The sequence below is a fragment of the Atheta coriaria genome, unplaced genomic scaffold (assembly GCF_025399875.1).
Source record: "Atheta coriaria isolate IRGN ID8LTWV9N9 unplaced genomic scaffold, Caltech_Dcor_3.1 hic_scaffold_7_pilon, whole genome shotgun sequence".
NCBI classification, from domain to species: domain Eukaryota; kingdom Metazoa; phylum Arthropoda; class Insecta; order Coleoptera; family Staphylinidae; genus Dalotia; species Dalotia coriaria.
Window position 1 is genome coordinate 3,665,996 of NW_027045449.1, and position 25,431 is coordinate 3,691,426.

The window sequence follows — 25,431 nt, forward strand, 5'->3', positions numbered from 1 at the left end:
AAAGAGTACTTGGACTGTAATTTAAAATAATAATTTGCTTTGATATTAAAATAATATTTATGGCATTGCTGTTGAAGACCTACCATTTCCAACCTAGTATAAATTTTATCTTTATTAAATAGCGTGAATGCCTTATTGGAATATGCTTATATTACCACATAGAACGTAATAAATAGGTTTACGTGCGGAAGGCAAGTCGATGAATCAAATTGCAGTCTGGTAAAAAAGCAAACAGACCTGCAGAATGATGGAGAATGTAAAGCAGTGCAATGCAATTCGATGCAATGCAATAAAATACAACCGGAATTTTTGATACATCGAGTTATGTGAATTTATGACATCCCGTTATTAATTTCAATAAGTGCTTATAAATTACATCTATTAGGAGCATATTAATGTGAAATATTCTACATTTTCAAGGTAGCAACCAATCATCCTGGAATAATTTGAAAATTTATTAAAAATGTTAAAGAAAAAAATATTTTCATGAAAAAAATTGCATAATAATAAACAGTTCTTACTAAAATTGCGCTCTGTGCATTGGAACTTGTCAAAGGACTCAAAATATTTTCGTGTAATATGTTTGTAATAATATCTTGCTTGTTTGTTTTCCGATGAAATTAATCGAGGCAAAGCGTTGACTTGTGCGTGCATTCTCCGCGAGCGTCTCGGCATTGGTGCAACGCAAAGATTTATTATAAATAGCATAATGTAGCATAATGTCCTGCAATAAAATAAAGATGGTGCCGCGCTCGCTTATAACCAAAACACACAACATCTGCGGCGGACATCTTCGGTGTCGTCCGGAGTCTAAAATTAGACGCTCAAACTCCACCATCCAAAAAGCGAGCAGCCAGCAAGCAGCTTCACGCATCGCGAAAGTAAAACGGCGAGTTTTGGCAAGCCAGAAGAAGAAGAGATTCGCTATGTTTGGTCTTTACAAGAATCGCTAATTTTAGAACGCAAAACAAGCTGAAACTTTTTTTCCTAAAGTAATATTTTAATACAGAATTAATTTTTGTCGATGTAGTAGATAGAAAGTAATGAGTGTAAGGCATGTTATTTTATGGCGTGGCGTGTAACATAAGAATAATCAGCGTGAAATAATTAATTTTAGCGTGACGCATTTTAATTATACCACGAACACGACTTTTAAGTTTAGCACGTCTTTAAACTACTTTTGTTATTAGATTTTGTAGTTTCTGAAAGTAAATTTATTTGTTTTATTTTTCATGTTATATTTGAGTGTTTCTCCACGGACTTATTTTTACTATATGCACTATGCACTAGTAATGTGTGACTTAAGTATACTTGGTCGATGGCAGCGCCACCACTCGTGCACGTGATTTAAAAATAGACTAAAAGTGCGATGTCACATCGTTTCTTGTTGCTTGCACTGCTTACTATCTTCGTTAAACTGACTAAACGGACTTAAGTCGCAGTTCAGTTGAGCTTTTGGCTCGTGCGCCGAGCTTTGGGAAATGGAGTCGCGGCGACGAAACGCGGCATTCTTTTAATTTTAGCCGGCCGTGTTTCGGTTTTAGTCATTTCAGTGTCGATGCGTCCACGGACGGGAAATTACGTGCATTTCGTATGCTGACGGATGGATTTAAATTGTTTATATTGTGCGCGCAAAATGTAATTGATGGATTAAACTCTTCAGAACTTTTCCGAGCATGTAGTGCTTCGATTGTGTGCGTGCGTGCACATCGAATTATATTTGTGATTTAACCATATAAAAAAGCAGTTTATAATTATCTCCATTGGTTGAAATTTTAAATTGAAAATCACCCTCAAGTATCATACGCATACGTGAATTAAATAAATTGTACAAACAAATAGTGCATGCCTAATAACGCCGGCAGCATTCTGTTGATCATTATAAAACATTTCATTGTCGAGCGCATTTATTGCACACGTACAATTCATTAGTGGCGGACAGTAAACAATTCAGGCGCATTTTTGATTTTTCCAATCTGCTCTGCTTTTCAATTCGTTTTCACGCACAGTGCCAATGAACGCATTTGGTGAAAACTTTAAAATTCCAAACCACAACATATAAAATAATTGGATTGTGCTGCTCATGCAGGCAGTTTTACGCATTGCATTACATTGCACATTACACCAAACGTACACTACATTGTAAGTACATAATTGAAAGGTTGATTCAGTCGATGCGTTTCAATTATATCAAAGTTTCAGTTTGCCGTTTAAATACTAAAACTAATCATCATATAATTACGTACATTAATGGAATACATTTCGAAAATGCATTATACATTTTGAAGTGCGGCTAATTTAGTTATTAATTAATTGAATTTTTGGAAGTGAGTAAAATGAGTAAAAAGTTTGTGTACTGGGTGACATTGTGCTTGCTCAGCTTGGTGCTGGAAGCGAAATTAGTGAACGCGCAAAATTGCAACTTTGATGATGGATACTCGAGCAGCTCGAAGCGATATGGCAGAAAGGTGCATTTGAAACAGGGTGCCGTCCAAGGGGTGGTGGTTGAGCCTCGTGTCAATCACGAGCTCAACGCTGTTGAACAATATCTTGGCATTCCGTATGCAGCGCCACCAACAAGTGAACTGAGGTAATCTAATTTTTATCTATATAATAAACATTTCCTAGCGAATAAAATAAGTAGTTGTACGTTAGTTTTCAATACAAGTTCTCCATCTACTTGTATTTTTTCTATTCAGTGCATTTTTGTGCACATCTAATGAAATTCCGTCTGCGAGTACGTTGAAATAAATCGAAGGAAAGCTTCTTAAATTCCGAGAATTTGTGCAATCTTCGGGAAAAGTAATTTACAACAAAATAAACAGGACTCAATAAATTTTCTTAACGTGAACTTACAGTTATTTTTTAATTCCTGAAATAATTGTTCGTTTTTTTATTCTTCTCATTTTGTTTCAAGAATTTTCTTGCTTTATTTCTTCAGTTTGATTTGTTGCAAACTCTCGTTTGCGATGCAGCGAGCATCAATCACATCGTTCGGTTGCTCCCTGCGGCGAGAAAAACATTTCGCCTTTCGCACGTCCCCAGAATGTTTACACCGGGCTCGTCCTGCTGGTGTGCGCGCTTCGCATATAAAAGTTTCATGTTTATGAGTGACTTTTTGGGGTTTCATTGAATTACGTTCGTCGCCGCAACACATGCTTATCGTAAAACTTACATTCCAAATTATACATTGTGTCCAAGCAAATATTTTGTTTAATTTTAAACTAAATTTTTTTATTTTTAGATTTATGCCACCAGGTAGTGCACCAGCATGGCCCGGAATAAAATGCGCCGACATGATGGGTCCCGTTTGCCCACAGAAACTGCCCGACGTCCAGCAGTTGGACCCGACGCGCAAGGACCACTTTACCCGATTGCTCAAGCATCTTGAGAATCAATCCGAGGATTGTCTCTATCTGAACATCTACGTGCCGATGCAAGGTAGGTGCAAAACGTCATAAATGTGCAGTTTAGAGGAGACACCAAGGACGCATAAACTATGCGGCACGTAACGGTTGTAAAAGTGTTCCCCAAGGACCTGCGAATTGTCCAATCGAGAAAATCGTGGAAATACTGGAAAGTTTAAAAAAAACAAACATATTTCTATTTATTTTTTACCTGTTTATAATCTATTGAAGCGTTTATGACGTACCCCTGCTAAACGAGTCTGCAATTATAGCAATTTGTGGGGCGGGCTAGTCTTCCAAGCGTTCTGAATTATATTGCTGGAATACGAAGGGAGATTACACGATTAGAACCGAACTAATAGGAAAATCTAACTTGCAGACCCCATCTGCAGCCACCCCTTTCGACCGGCCTGTGATTACACCCTCCCCCCATGAAGAACCTTCATCTCACCTTACAGCCTCACACTGTTCATTCAAGCATTGAATTTTAATCTTCAAGGTTTCTCAATCCACAATCCGCATTGATAACTCTTACGCCTTCCTGACGTTTGAGGTCCTTACAAATGATGCTGAAAATTAGTTTCGGATTTTATTACGATATCAATTAAACTGCAAAGTAATTCAAGTTTTCCCGATGTGCAGTAAAGTAAATTTTGAATTCGAGCTGCTTTTGTCGACTGGGTAACAATTTTAAAGTCACCGCTCGGTCGAAAGTGATTTTTTGTGTTATCAAACATGATGGATGATGGACGCGGTGTCAGCTGGCGGCGGTAATTATAAACGCCGTGTTCGTGCCAAGGCGCGCAAGGAGCACATGCTATATTGAAACAGACGATGCTGTGCGCTGCGAAATTTATTAGAACGCCGTGGTTACACATACGCACACAATACTCGGGCGCATGTGTGAGTATGTTCGCAAAATAGAAGGCGAAGTATCGTGTCTCTCTAGGTAGTGTGTGTTTCAGGCCGAAATGCAGCGTTTTTGTTCATGAATATCTCAAAAACAACAAAAAGAAATTATATATAAACAAATCGTACGGCATGTTTTACAAATATTGCGAAGGAGGTTGACGTGTTTACATAGATAGATCTATAAATTTAATCAAAACTTGATCAATTTTTGTTTTGTTTTGCAATCGCTTTGATCAAATTGATTTGTTAGTTTACAAATGTCGTCATCTCAAGATTTTATAAAATTGGATTATTCATTGTGTTGATAGTTCACATTTGCTGGAATTTCTTTAAGAAGTTGTTTAAAATACCAATTACATTTCAGAATAAAATTTGTTAATAATTTTTTTTTGATTGCCAAGGAAAAAATGCAATTTTATCATAAAATTCCTAGAAATATGAGTTCAGGTACATTTTCTTGAATAATTTCATATAAATTTAATCATGATAAAAGCAAGTTAAAAATAGAATTAAATTGAACATTCTTGTTTAATAATTGCATTTCTTTTCAACCGTACTGTTTCAATTTCTATATAATTACTCGGAAATTATCCGATTGTTACAGATTCAAGCTCTTCATTAATATTAACATTGTTTATTTTGTAAAAGGCTTTCTGTCTATTAGTTTTTTGTATTATTCCGTCGGCTGCGATTTAATTGAAAGTAAATCAGCATCCAATTTGAATCATTGAATCATTCAATTTCATGCCTACTATATTACAAAGCAAACAAGAAGCAAAAAAAGCAGCCAAAGAAAAACCCAAAGCAGGAAAACAATAATGAAAAACATGTTTTTGACTGGACGTATATTCGTATATTTTTCATTCGAACCGAATTGCAAACACACGCCGAACAGTGGATTTAAATAAGTTGTACATTCGAATTGTAAATGTAGTCATTATTTAAATTCTCTCTCTAGCTAAAATTAGACGTTCGAATTGCTGAAATGGTCTCGAATCGTATAATGACGTCGAATTTAATTTAAAACTTGTTACAACACGACGTAGCTTTATTACTGGAACAACATGTTTGATGTGTGTGCAGAAAAAAAATGTTTTGTGTTTTACATTAACTTAACATTAGACTATATGTCTGATTCTATCGAAAGTGTAACGTTTTCTGTTGCAATATTTCAACACATATATATACGTTTAACGATTTATTGACGCAGTGCCAAAACGAACCAGTATTTCCTATTAAAACTCGCGCATTAAAAATGCAAGGTTGAGCGAGCAAAACTAATAAACACAATATTTAAATAGATTCAGTTCATATGCATTTTGGGATAAATTAGAATGTGTATTGCGCAATTCCTTGGTGAAGCTTGATTAAGTTTTATGATGAACATCGACGCTCGGCGCTAACGAAGGATTTATACATCAAAGTTAATACAAAGTGCACTGCATGCCAGACAGGAGAAAGGATTGCAAAAGGTGCAAAATGTTTTCAAGGATATAACTAACCTGCAAAAGCTCGCACACGTCCATTAGTACCAAAGAAGCAGCGCAGACTAAAACGCAAAAGAACGCGCTGGATATTTAATTTCGACCTGCCATCGCCAACTAAAGACTAATGAAGGAGGCAGGCGCATCTATGCCAACTTAATTTAAAACTTTACTACAACGTCTAACTCGTTCGCATCGGCAAACAAGTCAAAAGCTTTTATCTTGGAGCAAACGAATGGAAAACAAACAAAAAGCCAAACAAAATCAAGCAAAATGATCGAAAATCAAGCATTTAACACAAAAGTTGTTTATTAAATCAACGTCTGCGGCAACAACGAAATGTATTTTAAAATGTTATGAAACGCAAACATGTAGTGTATTTGTCTTGCTGCACATCTTTCGGCCAATGACAGGAATGCACGGCCATTAACGCTGAAAAAGTGCACTTTCAGCTCGCGGACGCGCGCAATAAATCCAAACTTGCAACTTTCGTGCGGTTTTCTTCGCCCTGGCGTTTGCGTTTACATTCGCATCGCTTGGTTCGTTCCTGTTTTCCATCGCACACAAAGTGCGCACCCTAGTAAAACGCAACAATGTCGACTGGCTCAATTAAACTTACTTTTACTGCACGAAAATTAAAATATCCACCAAAACGAAATAAATAATGAATTAGCCATGCTGAACGTTTTAATTTGTTGCAATCGAAATGTTCCATTTAATCTTAATTTTCCTCTTTGTGTTAAAAAACAGATTTAATGGTTGTAAATGGATATATAGCAAATTAAAAACTAAAAATACTAGTTCTGGGCTAGGGTTAAGATTAAGTACCGGAAATAAACTCTTGAGGAGATACAATAGACTATATAAGAAAAAAAAAAGTTGAAACTTTCAGTTGGCACAAGAAAAATAGTCTCGAAAACTTTCAATCTCGCATTAATTTTGATTTCTAAACTTAAACACAACTTTAATGGAATGTTACCGAAACAAATACGCTGCAAGTTTAAATAGCGTTTGTTTTGAGTTTTTAAGGGTTTAAGCGTTAAAGAATTTCGCTCGTAAAAGTTTTTAACTTAAATACTTATTTTAAGATTTTAATTTGTTTAACTTTTTTTCTTTGAAATTAAATATTAATGTTTGCGCAAGCGCTGGGCTGTGTTAAACGCAGTTATATTAATAAATTTTAATTGACAGAAGTCTGAAAAAATTAGTAGCTTGTTAAAATCAAAAAAAACATGTTATGCGAAGAAAACAAAAAAATGATTTCTTGATATTTGAAGTTGTTTGAATTGTCAGTCACTAAGTTAAAGCACGACCGAAAGCCGAGTCATGGCAAGTCATAGGAAGTCGCGGTATTGGCTTCGCAGCTTTTAAGTAAATAAATCGTTTAATATTTAAATTTACAGCCGGTGGCATGCGTTCCGAAGATGCGTACGGAACGTGCGCATATTTTTAGATGAGGTTTCTCGGCCAGAGGAGCACGTCGCGCTGGGATATTCGGGATGTTAAAGATGTTGACAGCCTGGCGTCGACGACCGCGACGAAAATTTCTCGAGAAAAAATTCCGACCACAATCAAAATGCACGAATAAAATTCATCACAGATACGCAACTATTTCCTTTTAAGAAATACTTTGATTTCAATGGAAATATGTATGACACACTAAACATTCAAACACTCAACAACCGGATGTAATTAAATTTTTTGTCTTTACAGTGTTATTTTAATGTGTCATGGTGGATGCACAAAATTCGTTTTATGTCAAAATTAAAACACTTTCAAAACACATTTCGCATAATTTTTTGGTTGACTTATTTTAAAAACAGGAAAATTATGATTTGTAAGAATTTCTAGTGTGTGTGTGACTTATGTTCTTGTTGAACTTGCTAGGTCTCATCAGCGTGAATTGTTCTCGCGTCTAAATGCGTCACATTTCCTTTTTCCATCTTGCGGGACTCTTGATACAAGTGGCTTTTAGACGTGTGTGACAACATGATGTATTTTCGTACAATGCAATCGTGCACGCACGAAACGCGCTTTCTAAATACACTCAATGCAACTGCAGTGCAATGTAACACAGCATCAATTAAGTTTCCTCCCTCTAACTTTCTTGGAGCTTTCGAAGATTTCGAAACACTCGCGCTCCGCAAATACTCAAAGTGGATTTATTTAGTTGGATAATTCCTAACTAAATTCCTAGGAAATCTTTAAAGTAGAGAAGTATGTATACTGTACTAAGTATTAGCTTAGTAGATACTCTGCTTCAACCACAAATCCACTTCGGTAAGAAAAGAACTTCGTAATAATGTCCGAGTTAATTTAAAAGTTCGTTTAAATATAGACATGCGTTGAAGGTAACAGGAAGTAGACAGCTTTATATATTTTTTATTTTTAGGGATGCAACATTTAGTAGAAACGCGTATTTTGTGTGACGATTTTAGAACGAAAGTAAAAGTGGCGTGGGGGCGTGGGGCGGAGGCGTTTAGAGCCTTTAAACACTTCACAAACGCACTCTTGTGACGACGGTGCGGTGGGCGAACACCCCCTAAGAGAGGATACAAACGACTTCAAAAATTCCACTTCATATATAAAAGTGCCAGACCGGCGAAGAGGTCCTTGGTTTAGGTTTTAAATGAAGGGTTGACACTATATACATTGTGTTTGTGCCAGCATAAAATCAAAAAATGTTTTCAATGTTTTTATCAAAAATATTTTTGAAACAATTTTTTTTATTTTTGAAATCATTGGACAAACTGTATATGGAAGAATACACTTAAATTGTATTTTTGAAGTTGACAATTAACGTTTTTCCTTTTTGGACATTCCGCCCGGCAGACGACGACCGTTCGTTCGTCACCCTTTGGATCGTTTGCGAGACTCTTCAGACTTTCATAACTTTAGCACAAAGAGTCCTTCTTTCGTAAATTTTCCTCATATTTAACTCCGGCTACAGCGATGCCCACCGGCTTTATTTTCACATCATAAGTTGAACTTTTCTCCCCTTTAATTTCTTGCTACATCATATTCTCTTGATTGATTCGATTTTCTAATCTGTAATGAACTTAAGTTTTAAAAAAACTAAAATTTTGTTAAAAAGTATATTTAATAATTTGTATAATTTTTTTACTGCTCGGTATAGTTGAACACTTGAATGGAAATTGAGTCAGTAAAATAATAACAATCCGGCTGGGCTGACATAATATTCATGAAGAGGGATGTTCGTGTGGGCTAATAAGTGCGCCCCAAAGTGAGCCCCTCGTAGATCGTGACCGGCGCTCGAAATGAGTCCCTTAAGAGATAATGCCACCGGTGGCAGTCTAAAGCAAGTCCTGCTTGTCCGCCATGTTGGTCAGTTCAAAGCCAGGCTTCACTCACAAATTTGAACCTTAAAGCCTCTGAATTTTAAAATAAATTAAAAAAATACAGATATTTAAATGCAAGCAGTTTATATCTGCAATATCTAATATCCAATTATGTCGATTTATAAAAGTATTTACTAATTCAAGCAGGTTCAACAAGATTCTTAAGATTTTGCTTCATTTATTTTATCCAGAATTATTCCCGAGACAATTCATAAATATCTCCAGTTACATCTCAATTATGCGAGCAAATACCTCATTTGTTTTCTCTCCATTCGTTTCGTCTTTACCAACTTAAGGTTTTTCATCATTTGCCTTCGATTCAATGCCTCATCTCCCGTCGAGCATTGTTCCTCCTTCAATCTTCTCCCCCGCACTCTATAAACCGTGAACAAGCGAGCGCAAACTTCCAAGCTGGAGGCTTAAAGATGTGTACTCTTACACAATATATTCTAAAGGCGGTGGGATGCTACTAAGGGTAGTGGTCCGAGGGTTTCCAAAGGGTTACTAATTAGGTTAGTATTTCCGCGAGTCAGGCATCCTACGCACGAAAATGTATCATTCCTAAATGCCTATATACACAAATACCCAAGTCGACTGCCTGCCACCACCAGTGACCAGCATTGAGGCATCGACGGAAAACAAACTTCCTTCGATTCCTTACGAATTCCGCGCCTGGTCGAATTTCATAGTACTCCGCAGCCTATGCGAAGTTTTAGGGTTCAGAGTGCTTGTGTATTTGTATCGTAAAGCGTATCTTTGTCTTATACTAGAAGATCCCCTTTCTCTGCTACGATGGGCCACAAGAAAGGAAGTCGTGAGAATCGAGCCAAACAACACATAATTGCCAGATGATTAAACTGGGTTGCTAGCACAACACCACCATACAATAAACTTTACTTAAGTTATTAATTACAGTATGGGACAAATATGAAAGTAAACCATTCAAACACCACCTTTATCACTACTTAAACTTTATGTTTCTAATTGGTTTATTTGTGAAATATGAATATGCACCGCATTCCTTTTTTTGCTTGAGCTCACCCAGTTTTAATCTTTAGCGCTTGCTTCCATTTCCCACAACACTAGTAAACTTACGCCGACTTTGTGCTCTGGCGACCAACCGAGGTCGAGATTTATTTGTTTACAAACAATACGGCCAACACGAATTTAGCGTCAGATTTAGATGAGACGGTTAACTATTAGCAGCTAAACTATGGCGACCGCGCAGCAGTTGCGAAAATTTGTAACACCCTGAACTAATATTTGTAATGGAGCTAACCTCATTAGAGCTAACTTGTTTTAATTCAAACATAAATCAATTTATTGCGTCAGAATACATTTGTATTTAATTCCAATTGTACGATAATTATACGTAATTTACTTAAATGTGAAATGTTGACATAAACTTTAGATGACATTTCTTTCTAGCTGATCTAAAGTGTTTTCCAAAGCTTGTTATTTTCAATCTCCCAATCTTCCGACATTTCTCGTTTTTTTTTTCTTTACCGGCTTTCATTTTATGTGTGGTTGTGTGTGCGGGGTTGCGGGAGAGTCTGAGCTGGTAAGCATGTGATGCGATTTGAAGTTGGGTTGGTGTGTTTGTGTGTCGACGAGGAAATCCTCTAAAACACTCGCTTATTGTTTATGCAAAACGAATGCAGATTGGATGCGTGAGAGCGGCACCAAGTAGCACGTAATCATTCCGACGGCAGCGCGTTGGAAAAAATACGCAAATAAAGAAGCGCGCCGCCGACCGACGACGGCGACGACGTTGATGGGCACAACGACCGACGAAATCAACGTCGAACATTTGAGAATGTGCGATTTTCAGTGGCGCACGCGCTTTTTTGCTGCTTTCTGTTAGGGGGGCGTTATTGTCCCTCGCGAAAACTTGTCGAAACTGTTCAATCTTATTCAGTCATTCACGCATGTAAATCACATTACTAAAAATACATTCCTATTCATCGTATAAGCAAGGAATATATGGAATAGGAATAGGAATGACTAAAAAGGTCTCATGACAGCATTGAAAATGCACAATGCAAAACATACCTAACCTAAACTCGAGCACCTTATATTCTATACTTTATACTCCATCTCAGGCTTGGCTGAAAATACGATACGACAGCTTGCATAACCTCTAGACTTGTTTGCCGCCGAGCGGCGAGGAGGCGTCCATTCTTCTTTCACTATCGAGATATCTGAAAATATACAGCCCCAATGTGCCCGACTGGCGGCTGTCGACTACACCTTGCCGAAGCGAGTTTCGAAAGGGAAACAAACATTGTTTTCTTCTTGCGCCCTTCGTTAATGCAAACCTGGAGGTTTCGAAAGCAGGAAAAGCGGAAAACGGAAGAAACCGAAAGTAAACGTAGCCGCCGAGGAAAGAAAAGAATTTTGGGGAAACTGTTATCTTGAGTATTGTTGAAAATCAGTTAACGAAACCGATATTGTGCGTATTGTGTGAACAGGTGACTGGGTGACTTAAACAACTCACAAAGGGCTTGCAAAAGATAAAATACTGGGTGTAGTTCATTCATCTGAAAACCAAAATGTATCCACGTTTTATTCTTTATTATTGCTTGTTTTGCAACACTCTAGAGCTAAATTCTCAAAAGAGACCTTTGTAGTGACACGCTGTGCAGTGGCGGGTCATCGTCCATACTAATCAGCTCCAACGATTCTCACTTTCTATCCACTGTTGGCGTCGTTCCCGGAACACGGACAACGTTTCCCAGCGCTAAACAACTCTTCCTACTAAAAGAATCGAAACACTAAAACGAAAAAAAAAAACAGAAAGAAAGGAAAACAGCGTCCAGTCGTCAATAAACGTATTAGGTGTTAGTTTTCTATGTTAGTTGCTCACTAACTAACAGAGAATGGCCAACAGAATAGGTTAGAGAAGGAGATTGCAGAACGGGTAAAAAAGGAATCACCAAAAGCTCGAAATGTAGCGTTTGGGCTTTCGGTGCGGAATGCGAACGAAGGATATAATCCTATTAAGGACTAAACGTATTCCCTGTATTCCGCGCGCATGCCGAGATCACTAAACAAACTAAGCAAGAACAAACGCGCAGTAAATTTCAGTTTGCATTGAATTGAGATTATCAGCATGGAGACAATCAATATTGATAGTGATTTTGCAGCTTATATGTATTTGTATTATATTTTTATTATGATACCCGAGTAAATATTCAGCGGTAACTCAATAGAGTCATTAGGTGCCGATGACTTTCCACCCTATTTTAGTCAACATAGTTCACATTCTTTGCTTCGCTTCTCATCTTCCTTGGAAACACTAATAGCGGATCCTGTTAAATCTTGACAGTGACAAAGGGGAACCCCTAAACGGTCTTACCTAGCCTTGGATCTTTTATAGTTGGGCGTAGGATGGTTTCTTAAGAAAGAGGACTCATGTTTACACCTCTCAAAACATTCCGAGCCTAATGTCGACCGAATTAGGATTTTGTCTTAATTAATTTAATGTGAGTACAACTAGTGTGCAAATAAGTTAATTTTAAATTTTTGAGGTATTAATGTGGGAATAATTTGAACACACTGTATGTTTAATTCAGTCGGCAGTTTAGCTGCCACCTCACGTGGCAGGCACGTCGCGCGTCCTACGTACGCACCGTAAATCGACGCTGTGAGCTCATAAAACAGTCGCGACACTATCGGCCCCTCCGAATCGGTTCGTAGATTTCCGTTATCTCCTCCAACTCCACATAACCTCACATACTGCCATGCATACCAACCTCCTCATTCCCTTACTCTTCCATTCTACATACACCGAATCGGTTAAACACTTCGAGTGTTCCAAATTACTTAAAATCATCTTCTACTTGCAAAGACCAGAGCATATCTTGAACACCTAGTAAGTTTATGCTCCAGTATTGCTGATTTTGAGGTTAGAGCATTGAGATTTGCGGGTAAATTGTGAGGTGCGAAGATTGAAATGACGTGATCGCGCGTTATTAATAGTTTCTTCGCGTCGTTTATCAATCCAACATTCATGCCGCAAAGCGACCGTGTCAGAACTCCAAAGTTATAATGACAGAGTTGAGCTGAGCTGTACTGACATCAGCAGATATTGCTCCTAAGTCCTAGATTAACCTCGAAATATGCCAATATCACATGTTGTTGTTTTAGGTGTTAATTTATTAATGTTGCACAAAAATTATGTTTTTTCCTAAGAGGGACTGAAAGCTGATGTTTTATGATGATACCAGATATGTTTTTTGGGGTTAGGACCTTTTCTCTTGTTTTTTGTTCGCTAGTCCCGGTGGAATTGGCTCTCAGTAGGGAATTCCAATCACAGACTTGCAACCACGAAGGTAATAAAGAAACACTAAACTTACAAGACATTACGACACACTCAAGCAGATTGAACTTTCTTAATTCTTACCACTTTTTTGTTTTGGACACAAAAAAGTTTATTTCGTGTCTCATCACATATTTTCTCAATTTTTTTCTCCTACGCAATAATAAGCCCAGAACTTCCAAATCTTTGGAATCTCTCTAGAAAACGAAGAATTCAATTTGCGAATGTTGAAGTGCTGGAAAGCTCTCTCGCTCGGGCTTTTTGGAAAATGTTTTCTCAGACCTGTGTTTTCGTTTGACTGAAAGCTTTGCGAAAGACGAAGAAAAGATTAAGCAAATCAGTGCGCATATAACGAGGCAAACGACCCACTTATTTCCCTCAAACGGCACGCCGTTCGGTGATCGTTGGCCCTTTTTGCCCTCACCGCTTTGACAATCATTAAAACCTTATCTAAATCCGGCCAAAAAAATAACCATTATTTTTGGTGCTGGACGTCCACCAAGTCCGAGGACCGACCAGCGCGAGGGAAAGGTTGTGCCGGGCAAAAATAAAGAAACGCTTTATTGTGCGGACGGAAATTCGGTAACAATTTCCTGTAGGCGATTTGTTGGCGGCCGGCGACGCCACTAATGAGTGCGATGTTGCGGCGTTCGTGCGCGCTCTGATGTGGATAATATCGCGGCGATAATGGCGACGGCGGGGAAGAGTGGCGACGAACGGCGGAGACACAAGCGGATATTGCGGCCTGGCGCTCATCGGAAAATTGTGCTTTCTTATAAAAACCGAGGCGGGCGCTTGTGGCAAACTCTTTGATTGCGGTTTGAAGAGTCGACATTTTGTTGTTCTTCGGCGTCGTTAGACGTAATTAAGCGTTGCGAGCAAGGTAATCTAGAAGAAATCACTATCATAAGCCAAAGCAATTACACGATAAGAGAATATTACATGAAAATCTACAAAATACCAACACACACAATAAAAATTCCGTTTTTTTCATTAAATTCTAACCTAAAAGAGGGCGCCACTTGCAGTGGTGCTAAAATATACGTCATATAACTTGAGTAATGAGATTGCAATCGCTTTCCATTAATATTTAATGCATGTGTGGGTGTTTGTGGAAAAAGTAACGCAAGCGTAATCAATCACAGGATGATAATTATTAGTTAAATAATGCAAGTTGCGGAATGCAGCGCATTGTCATCTGCGCGGAAAGCCATTCCTGGCTGGCGGCTTTGTCCGCCATCGCGACATCGCCCACAATGACAACGCAAACTTTGTTAATTTGTTAGCACACGAGCAATTTCCATGTAATTAATTTCCAGGCATGGCTTTGGGGGCCAGGGCGTCATATTCATGCGGACATGCTTAAAAATTTATATTTTAATCTACAACACATGCAAATAAACAATAACACAAACGCACATAATCAAAAACAAACCAGGCAAAGCGAAATAATTTTAGTTTTTGTAGTTTTGTAAGCGTTAGCCTGATTAGTATGAGGAGTGCAACACGTTTGATTGTGTTTATTTGTGTTTCATGGTGTTCTGCTGACATTCCACTCACAGGACAAAACGTACAAATCTTGAAGGTGTGAAAACCACTTGATTGCATTGCAGTTGTCGGTTCCGTGAACGCAGTTTCGCGTCCAAGCAAAACTTATGATGTTTGCAACAATCAGTGGTGGATGTTTGCAGGCAACTACAGAAAAGTATCAAGAAAAAGGAGCAAAACATGCTTGCGGGTTGCACGAGTTCCTTTTGGCTCGGTTTGTGGTTCGTTTTCGTTTTTTTTTTTTCGTTGTGCATGGCCTTCTCGCCGGCCAATTTTGTCGAAACTGCTGCCACTTCAAGTTTTAGTTTTCCACTTGCTCTTCGTCTCATTCTCGTTCATCTCCAGTATACTGGTTGATCATAATTAAATAAAATTTTATTGCAGAAACAACAAAATAATTAAAATTTTCTATTAAAAGTACTTTGAAAAATATTACATTGTTGCAGTTAAAAATGTGTGACTGTTTGACTGTAAGTTTGTTTTATGATGATTTCTTCTCGTGGAGAATATAATATGTGAGGGTCCAGTTGCAGTTATTACTTTTAGTGCCTCGGTGCCTAACCGCAAGAGACAATTACATTATCGCTCATATTGTGGTGCACACCGAAATGTCCTTTCGCGGCGTGGTGGTCCGACCCGAAGGAATATATAACCGGAGATCATAAGAAGCATTGCTCGCGTGTGCGCCGCACGAGGGACGCCAAAGTCGTGTGACTTCTTGCGGAAAACCTGCTGCGCTCGTGCAATGAAAGAAAAATATAACGGTTTTTCTTGCTGTGTACACTCGTGACATACATACGTTGTACTTTTATCAAAACGACAGCGTTTACTCTACAAATGAAGCAACAACAAATGCAAAAAAACACGCACGTAAAAAGTAAAATTTTAAAACTAAACCAAATGTTTTTACTTTGAGTTACAGTTTAACTTTAATCCGTGTTTTAAAATGAGGCCTGCAGCGATGATAAATGCAAAGTCTAACAAATTTTATTTGTAATAAATGTCTTACATTTATCACTCACAGAAACAGCTCGGAATTAGTGAAAATATGCTTTTTTATTTGTCATTTTGTTGACAAATGTTAAACTTGGAAGTTATAGTGATGAATGAACTTAAAAATGCAATTTTCTTGAGGAATATTTTATATCACCTCCGATTAGGTCATAAAACGCCTTACGTTTTCTATTTTTATTTTCAATCTTCTATTTCCGTGTCACTCACTCGAAAAAAGCGCGCAAACCTCTAAAACCCGGAATGCGCCCGTAAAAGCGTAGTTTATAGATCATTGTGGCGGCGCGTCAATTTTTGCATGCGCCGCTCGTGTAATTCCATAATCGTAATTTATCGACATTCGACGTTCGACGCCGGTGCGAGCGTCCGCGTCTAGGGAGTCGTGCACGGGGGCGGCAGAGGGTGTAGCCGTCGACTCATTCGTCACTTCTGACATTCAATAGCTCACACGACGCCGATGAACGACTGACGGCGGCGCTATATTAAAACCATATTTTTCATCATTACACAATATACACTTGGCCAGACCCAGAGGGGCACGCGCGACTCATGAATCCATCTTACTAGAAGAGAGACCAGGGCAGCAAGCATCAAAATTGAGCGAGTAATAAAACATATGGGGCGTAATATTTCAAACATCGAGGTTTGACCCAAACACTCAAAGATGGAAGCTGCAATAACTCAAATAAGGCATAAACCGTGCCATTTTAGGATTTATTACATACATGCAGATACAGATATAGTGGCTGGAGGTTATTAAAATTTAAATTTTATTGTAAGGGCATACCACCCAAATTATACTTGATATTGCAGTTTGCGTTGTTTCTGTACTTAAAATCTTAAAATGCACAGTTAATATTAAGGGATTAAATTCGCAGTTTGTAGCATGTACACTACTGTTGTGGAAAACGAGTTGCAGGCGTCATCAGAGTAATCCCATATGAAATGCAAATGATTTCTTTGTTGGTGTGATGATATCCTTGCATCTTTCGTGATTGGCATCTCTGTTTGCATTTTCACGCTGCTAATCTTAGAACGCTCCGAAAAACAAATGCAGGAAATGTACAAATGTACTCCAAATGAAAGCAAATTAACAATTCTCAAAGATATTTACGCCATCTTTGTGAAAACAGAATAAATTCATGACAATCGTGTTGCATGTTCAACAATACATCATAATTGACTCCCCATCTTCGCGCTGGTGTTGTTTTTGTTGGGAAAACACGAAAAACGTGTTTGTTGATCTAGTTCCCCGGCTAGACGCTTGATGTAAATTTAAACGACGTCCTTATCTGCATGATTAACAACCGAACATACTTCTCCGCGTCTTCTCGTGTCGTCAACCGCCCGAATGCAACGCTTGAAAACACGGCACTGGAAGGAAGTAAACTTTTCCCCTCTGTCGACAAATCGATGTTTAAATTACCATTTGCCTCCATTGTGAGGTCTGCAATCTATTTTCCATTTCCCATTTCCTATTTCCGCGCAGGTGTAATTAGATTCTACTTACACTCGTACTCGCCCACCACATTTGCTCAATGTTTGATCATTCCTTCGATTTTTTTCCCACGCAAGTTGAAATTTAAAGAAAATACGCTAAGATTGGATCTCGTGTTGCTTTCAAATTGCTTCTAACCTCAATTGATGGCTCTCAAACATGTATGCATCCAATACATTAGTACTTGTTTTATTTTTTTAATGTTAAGCTGTTTTTAACAAACATGTTTTGTATTGTTTGGGAAATTTTTAATTATACAGCAAAATCTGAATCGGATTTTTTTGGTTTCGTACTTTCGTACTTTTACCAAAAGTCAATTAATTAACGTTCCTTTTGTATTCCGCAATTTACATTTTGCCAACATGCTCTTCTCGGCTTTGCTAACAGCCCAAACAAAAAAGTATATCCCTAACAAGAAGCGTATTCGTACGAAAATCAAGTTGAAAGTTTACGAGTTTGCAAGCGTGCGAGCGGGGGGCAGTGGTGAATTATGGTGCGCGTGCGGCGGCGACGATGTTGTGTGTGCTTTTTGCAGTTAGGGGTGTGTGTTTGTGGAGAGGAAAAAAACGCATATTTCTGTAAAGCCGATTGTATTGTTTCCCTAATGGGCTTTTTAATCGTCTATTAAAGTTTTTAATTAAAGCGTAAAGAATTTCCGGCGGAGCTGGCAGGATGCCGGCGCGATGATTATTGATCTAAGCGCTGGAGGTGGAAGCGAGATGAGATGAGATTAGTTGAGGGAAATTCCGCTCGGAAAATTCCTGTACTCTATACCGATACCGCCATCTGCGAGCTTGAAGCTCAAGCTTTTACATGTACTTTGTGCAGAGTTGGTCGTCTAGTTATCAACATTACAGTTTTCTTTTTATAACGATTTTATTTAAGGGAAAAGCTAATAAATATATTAGTAAAGACTTTTAATATATTAAACTCTTTAATTAAATTAAACGTGTTTGCAATAATTAATATTTAATAAGATATTATATTAAAGTACGTTTAAATTTCTTGAGAAGATTTAGCATTGAGTTTTATTAAAATAAATTAGCGACTCACAAATTACTGATAGCAACATCTTTTTATCGTAGAGCGTGAAGGCGCAGGAAAGTAATTAACAACTTTGGTTTAATCTCAAAACTCGCCCCGACGGCGGCGGCGATGGCGGCCGCTTATGCCGCCAGCGAGCAACACAGATTACGGAAACAAAGTAACAAAGTATCGAACACAAGCTATAAATTTTCAATTTTGTATCCTCCGGCGAGCGCGAGCGCCCGCCGTCCGGCCGCGCACGATTCAATATTTTTTGTTTTCTTTGAGTTACTTACCAATTTCCGATCGAATATCCTCGCCGCTTGGCGCACAAACGCCACCAGCACCAGCGCTCGCTACTCTGATGAAAATAAAGTTACAATATATTAGCGTGGATGTTCGTACTTGGATGAAATAAAAAGGTTTCAATTTCATTCCAATAAAAACCCTACAAATGAATATCGACTAAAAATAACAGAACGAAAGAAGTACATTACCCGACATGCAGTGCAATTAATTTTTTTTCTTTGTTTAAGATGATTATATCGCACGAACATCAAAATATCCAGTAATGGTGTACATACACGGCGAGTCCTTCGAATGGGGATCTGGAAATCCATACGACGGCAGTGTCCTTGCAAGTTACGGAAAGGTTATTGTAGTTACAGTCAACTTTCGACTTGGAATTTTAGGTAATTACAAAATACAAAATTAATTCCATCACGTTTTATTTAACCTCAATTATGCTTGATATATTTATGCAGCCAACTAAACAACGATGATCATCAGCGCTAATAACGGAAATAGAAAATTCATGCATAATTACTTCGACATTGTTCATTATAATTACAGGCTAATTTTACAATATTAAAGCTTCCCACTAGACTACGTCAGGCAATTATTAATGCTTAACATTTTAATATCCGCGCTACCATATTTGTAATTAAACAAATATAATTATGCGATGCAACAGAACAGCTGAATTACCAAAATTGCATTATGAGCACAATTCACACAAGTAGAAACAAACAAAACAAAACAATGAAGCGTTTACACAAAGAAGTTGGTCTGATAATGGTCACTGACATTCGAAGCCACCACGACGTTCAATTTGCGTTAAAAATGCAGCAAGCTTATAAATATCTCTCATTTGCGCTTGCATGGTTCATAAAATCCTTATGCAACTGCACCGAGAGCAAGGATTTGCGCTCGGACTCGGTCTGTGAGTACATTTATTGCGTCATAAAATGTTTATGGTAACGTCGCACAATGGATACCGGATGGATATCTAGTGTTTGCGGCGTGGTTTGTTTTATTATTTTTTCCTCAGCCGCTCTTTTGTTTCGATGGTCAGCGCGAGAGTTTTCTCGTAAATTATATTCACAATGCGAAATAAAATCTACCAAGAATTATGATTTGAATTCTTCACCATTTTTATTCATTCCGAGCGTTATGACTGTTATAAGTTTTAGGTTATGTTTTGAGGTTACGGTCAAAAAATTAAAAATTCCATTCTGCTCGCTGTGAAATCTCACAGCAAAATGAATCTCATTCATTCGCATACATTTTCTTGCTTTGGTGAGTGAGAGAGGCTGGGAAGGAAAAAGTGGAAGTATGAGAAGAGGGTTACCTTTCACTCCACCACTATATCCTGGTCTTCCGCACTCGTATTCGCCGCTTCTTTTCTGCTTCTTGCGTTTCTTGCTTTTTCTTCTGGAACCGCTCTCGCTGTCCGCTGCCGTGTTCCGGCATGCCGAGGGGAACTCGAGATTTCCGCCGAGGGAAATTTATATTTGTCGGCATGAGCACGCGCGCACAAAAGCGCCGCGCGCCTACTTTGCACACACTTAACGCGCCGCCGCCGCCCGGCAGTCATTTACGGTCGCTGAACTTCTTTTGTATCTAACAAATTTATTCGCGACTCAGCTAACAAACTTTTTCTAATGCTAAACTCTGGGTTTGTGTAGGTTTCCTGAAGGTCGGACTGGAAGAGACGTCGAGGAGTAATTTTGGTCTCGTCGACCAAGTGGCGGCGTTGGTATGGGTCCAAGAGAACATTCAATACTTCGGAGGAGATCCCAGCGCCATCACTTTGTTTGGACATGGAACTGGAGCGGCTTGTATTAGTTTACTGATGTTATCACCAATGGTTCCCAAGGAGAACAAACGTAGTTTATTATTTTATTATATTTAATAACAAATATTAAACTAATTATTACAGAATTGTTTCACCGAGCTATTCTTATGAGTGGAACGGCTTTATCAGACTGGGCATTAGCTAGTAACTCACGTCAAGTGACTTACCAAGTGGCTGAAGCTCTGAATTGTCCATCAGATGATAAACTTGCAGCGTGTTTACGAAAGAAACGACTTTCTGAGTTACTTGATGTAACTGCAACAACAGCTGATTATTCTACTAAATTTGGACCAATTGTTGATGGTTTAGTAATTCCTAATGATCCCGCAAAGATCATGAGCACCTACAACGAGTTCTTTAGCAGATTTGAATTGATGTATGGAGTTACCGAAGTAGAAAGTGTCCAGTTGTTACCTCCAGTTGGTCTTGCTTTTGGTCTATTAGAAAAAGAACGAGACCATGAATTGCGAAAGTTTTTCTATGCCAGATGTGAATATAAACCTGAGAATTGTGTAGCGCATACTCTCGAACACTATTCGCAGAATGTCCCACATGGTCCCCAACAATACCAAATGGATGGTTTTCCCGAACCTGACAGAGCATCCATAGCCAGAGACTTGTTGTTGGACATGTTGAGTGATGCAAGAACTGTAGCCCCCATCGCTCTGACAGCCAGATATCATGCCAGTGTCAACTCGCAAAGTTACTTTTATGTTTTCGGCCACACGACCGCTTCCCGAGAATATATCGTAAGTGATTTACATAAGGCTAATCGAAAATTAGCATTGTCCTCGGTATGGGCGGGTTAATTTATGACTGACGTACAGTTTATGGCGTTTAATCGAAGTGACATGAAAGACTCCAAAGCCTAGGGGCGACGAACGCTTATTTAAGTTTTCAATCTGCTATAAATTTCTGGGAGCAAAAGTGGCGGTGCCCACAGCCCTCGTTGGTTTATTGCCAAACCGGCTCTGCACGATTCTATCCCGCTTTGGATTTTTCGACCGCGTGTGTGTGTGCCGTGCGCGCACATGCGATTCCGGACGACGATTCACGATTTCCGTGCTCCCAACAGACCCATACATATCTACTAAAGACATTACTTTTCCCGTGCGACACATTAGCATCGAACGCTACTTTGTGTCCTCACTCCACGCTTGCAATTCGCCCCGTGCTCTCTAACGTGAGTCGTCGTACGTCTTCCAGGCTCGGAGTGTTTCTACTTCAACCGGATTTACCTTTATATTACCAAAGGAGTGCTTTTTTTCGACGCTGTATGATCCAACAAAAGAAACAACACCCGGTATAATCTAAGATGGCTTGATGTGTTACTCTAAAGAACGCTTAAATATTTAATGCTGGCACTTACATTTAAAATTAAAATAAGCTATTAAAATTTAAAACATGCAAAAACTTTGTTGGATGTTTATTTCGTGCCTGATGTTGTGATGTTACAGCGCAACAAGACGACGCATGGAGAGGAGCTGCCGTTTGTTTTTGGTGTACCATTGGACGGACCGAAATTCCACTTCGTCGATCGCTACAATGCGCAGGAGAAACTATTTTCGGAAGTCGTCATGACTTTGTGGACTAATTTTGCCTATACGGGGTATGCACATTTACGTCCATTCAGTTATGCCGTACAATAAAGTCCAGCGTGAATTGCGACCGGGGTCCAGTGTAGTAAATCGTAGTTAACAATACAGAAGGGGTTCTTTAATCAAAGCCCACCGATCGTAGAACTGCAGCTGAAATACTAACTTTAGTTATTAGGTCCACCGCCCAGCACCAGCGGTAGTACATTTGCTGGCATCGTAATTAATTTGCTTATACAAATTTATATTGTTAATTTGCAGAGATCCGAATGTACCAAGAAAGACTTCTTATCAGACACTGACTGCTCTAGAATGGAGGTCATATGAAGTTGATTGGCCTGATTTTGATCCCAAGAACGAGGAATATTTATATTTGGGTATCCCACTTCGTGTGAGTCATCATTACAGAAGTCGTGAAGTCAATTACTGGAATGAAATTCTTCCATCTTTGATGAACAAGAACACGAGTGACTTTTTTCATCCAAAAATGATTCCGGTTAAAACTACTGTTCAACCTCCACCACCACCTATTTTTGCAAGACCTAAGAATGTACCACCTTGGTTTCCCTATGGTAAGGGTACCTCTACTCTAACAGATAAATTTGCAAGAAAATTACCAGATAGAAAACCAAACGATGAGATGTCGTTTGGTAAAGTTAAATTAATACGTGATCCATTTGATACTACCCCTACCTCAAGTGCTATTGATACGTTAAATGGTATGGTTGGAGGATCTTCTCTTAACAGTGGTTCATCATCTCCTAAAGAATATGGCACTGTGGTAATGAGTTCAACTCAACCTGTCAAAACTGGAGGTACAGCCATGATTGTTTTAATTGCTGTTGGAGGAGTGTTCCTTTTAGTTAATGTGATTTTGTTTGTTGGACTTTATTATAAATGCACGAAATTAAAGAGTCGTGAAGAAATAAATAAAAGGATTTATGGTGAGGTGGTCGCTGAGAATGCGATGATGCGTGTAGGAGATCCCTCTGTGTCTGATAAACTAGATGATCCAAGTGATGGAGGATGCGGAATAATGAAAATGATTAGTAAGTCATCTCGCAGTGAAGATACCTATGAAGCAGTAAAGGTTAGTGAAAGTGGTTGCGGTGGGGGATCTTACAAACTATCTCGTCAAATGTCTGCAAGTACGATTGATCCCCATACCAAAGTCAGCAATTGGATTGCACATGAAATTGTACAGAGGTACAGCCCTAAGTTTCTTCGAAAAAATGTGCATGCACAGGAACACTTAGCAACAATCAATAGTACTCAGAAATTATTGAAAGGTAATCAGGAAAAGCACGCTCTTGATATGGCTTCGTCAACTAATCAACATGTGAGGAGTGATTCTAAAACCACAGAAAGTTATTCTACATTAGGAAAGAGTCCAACCAGACCTGTAACACCTATTGAAACAACTGGTACCATGAAAGGTAAAAAAGAGAAGGTTTCTATTGGAATAGATGCCACACCAGCTGCTCGAAGTCCTAGTATTCTAAGACAACAACCTATAGAATTAACTAAGTCATTGGATTACTCTACGAGAAGTAGTGAAGAGTTGGAAGATGTTCTTGGGTTGAAACGATCAGCAACAGAAAGCAACATTGCTTGCCCTCCAAGTGATTTAAAGGAAGATCAATCAGTTGGAAACTCAACAATTGTCAAAATTGAACATCCACCTCAACAACATCCGGTGGGTAAGTCTGAACCTGATCCTTATGGATGGTCACCTATTTACGCACAACCCGGAAAGAAAATGAAGAGTTTTGATCCATCAAATGACGTGAATGTCACATCAAGGGAAGAAGATGATTGTGTAACTCCTTTAACACCTGAGGAATCATTACAAATTATAAAAAGAAGAAACTTCCCTAAAGTTCTACCAGATTACCCAGATAGACAAAATATGACCATGGCGCAGAAACGTAGATCAATGCCGGTAGCAAGTCCTTTATTTATGCCTATACCTGAAAATCCATCAATGTCACAACCTAACTCCCCAAACAAAATGTTTAATAACTATCGTCCAATGCCACCTCCAAGAGGATGTTCTACCCTAGGACGAAAATCACAAACTTTACCTCAGTACATTGGATACAATCCCGGTTTCACACCACAATCACCAGTTCAAATAGCAGATGAACCTCCTTCTCCCAAAGAACCAGAAATCACTTGCAACAATCTCTACGTCGGTCCACTAATTCCTAAAGACAAAGACAAGGAGAAGGAGAAAGAATTTGACATGCAACCAATTTATGATAATTTAAAAATAATCAGTAAAGTTGCTTCCGAAGCCGATGTCCCACAACACCTCGAGAAGAAGACAACGCCTAAGACTATAATCACGACGGATCCGGATAATCCGATCAGGAAAGTCGATCCAAAAGTTATTATTAAGCCGACGATTAGCCGCACGGGCGTTGAGGGAAAATCGCGCGGCATTCCACGCGTCACCATGAAAGATAACCCGGGGGTTAGTTCCAATCAGAACATCCCACCAAACACAGGCACTGGCAATGTTTCTAATGCTAATGCGGTAGTTAGCATAAACGAGAGCAAACCGGAAGCCGGATGCACGTCGGGGACGACGAGCGTGACGCCGAGATCACAACGCCGGCAGGAAGCCATCTTGTCGGCGAGCGCCATTGCGGCAATCGCCAGCGCCACCGCTACTCCACACACTGAAAACACCAACGATGAAAAAAACAAGGGAAAGTGTACACCTTCACAAATTCCAAAACTTGTGAAGAATTCTAATCCGAATCTGAGTAAAGAAAGTAGTTCGGAATCGTCTCCATCAGATGAATCAGAAACCGGCACGGTTATTAAACGAATATAAATCATTAAAAATGAATTTAGATTCACTAAAACTATAAGTTAAAAATGGTGTGTGTAGTCTTTCCGTAAAAAAGCACTGAATACTTTTTATACAATAATAAGTTATAAATTTAGTCATTTTCTAATCATTATTAATTAAATCTATTAATGGACAAACTAATTAGTTGTATTATTAGTTGATAGAAACGAAATGTACTTACGTTGTGACTTATTCAAGACAGTATTCTATCTAATTGTGTGTTCATCACGTTTTTTATATAAAAATATATACGTAATCTATACCTACTCGTAA

At 38.7% G+C, this 25,431-nt stretch overlaps 1 protein-coding gene across 2 annotated transcripts; it reads left to right on the forward strand.

The window, feature by feature from the left end:
- Window positions 1-1,459: 1,459 nt before the first annotated feature.
- Window positions 1,460-25,420, forward strand: LOC135795316 (uncharacterized). Of its 2 annotated transcripts, XM_065306950.1 has the most exons (8): window positions 1,460-2,142; window positions 2,197-2,590; window positions 3,245-3,441; window positions 19,103-19,258; window positions 20,534-20,734; window positions 20,788-21,452; window positions 22,161-22,312; window positions 22,560-25,420. In XM_065306950.1, the coding sequence occupies exons 2-8, from the start codon at window positions 2,337-2,339 to the stop codon at window positions 25,138-25,140; spliced, it is 4,206 nt and encodes a 1,401-aa protein (XP_065163022.1). In that variant the 5' UTR covers window positions 1,460-2,142; window positions 2,197-2,336; the 3' UTR covers window positions 25,141-25,420. The 2 variants fall into 2 exon arrangements, with proteins under 2 accessions (XP_065163022.1, XP_065163023.1); XM_065306951.1 differs by having other exon boundaries at window positions 1,460-2,590; window positions 22,170-22,312.
- The last annotated feature ends 11 nt before the right edge of the window (window positions 25,421-25,431 follow it).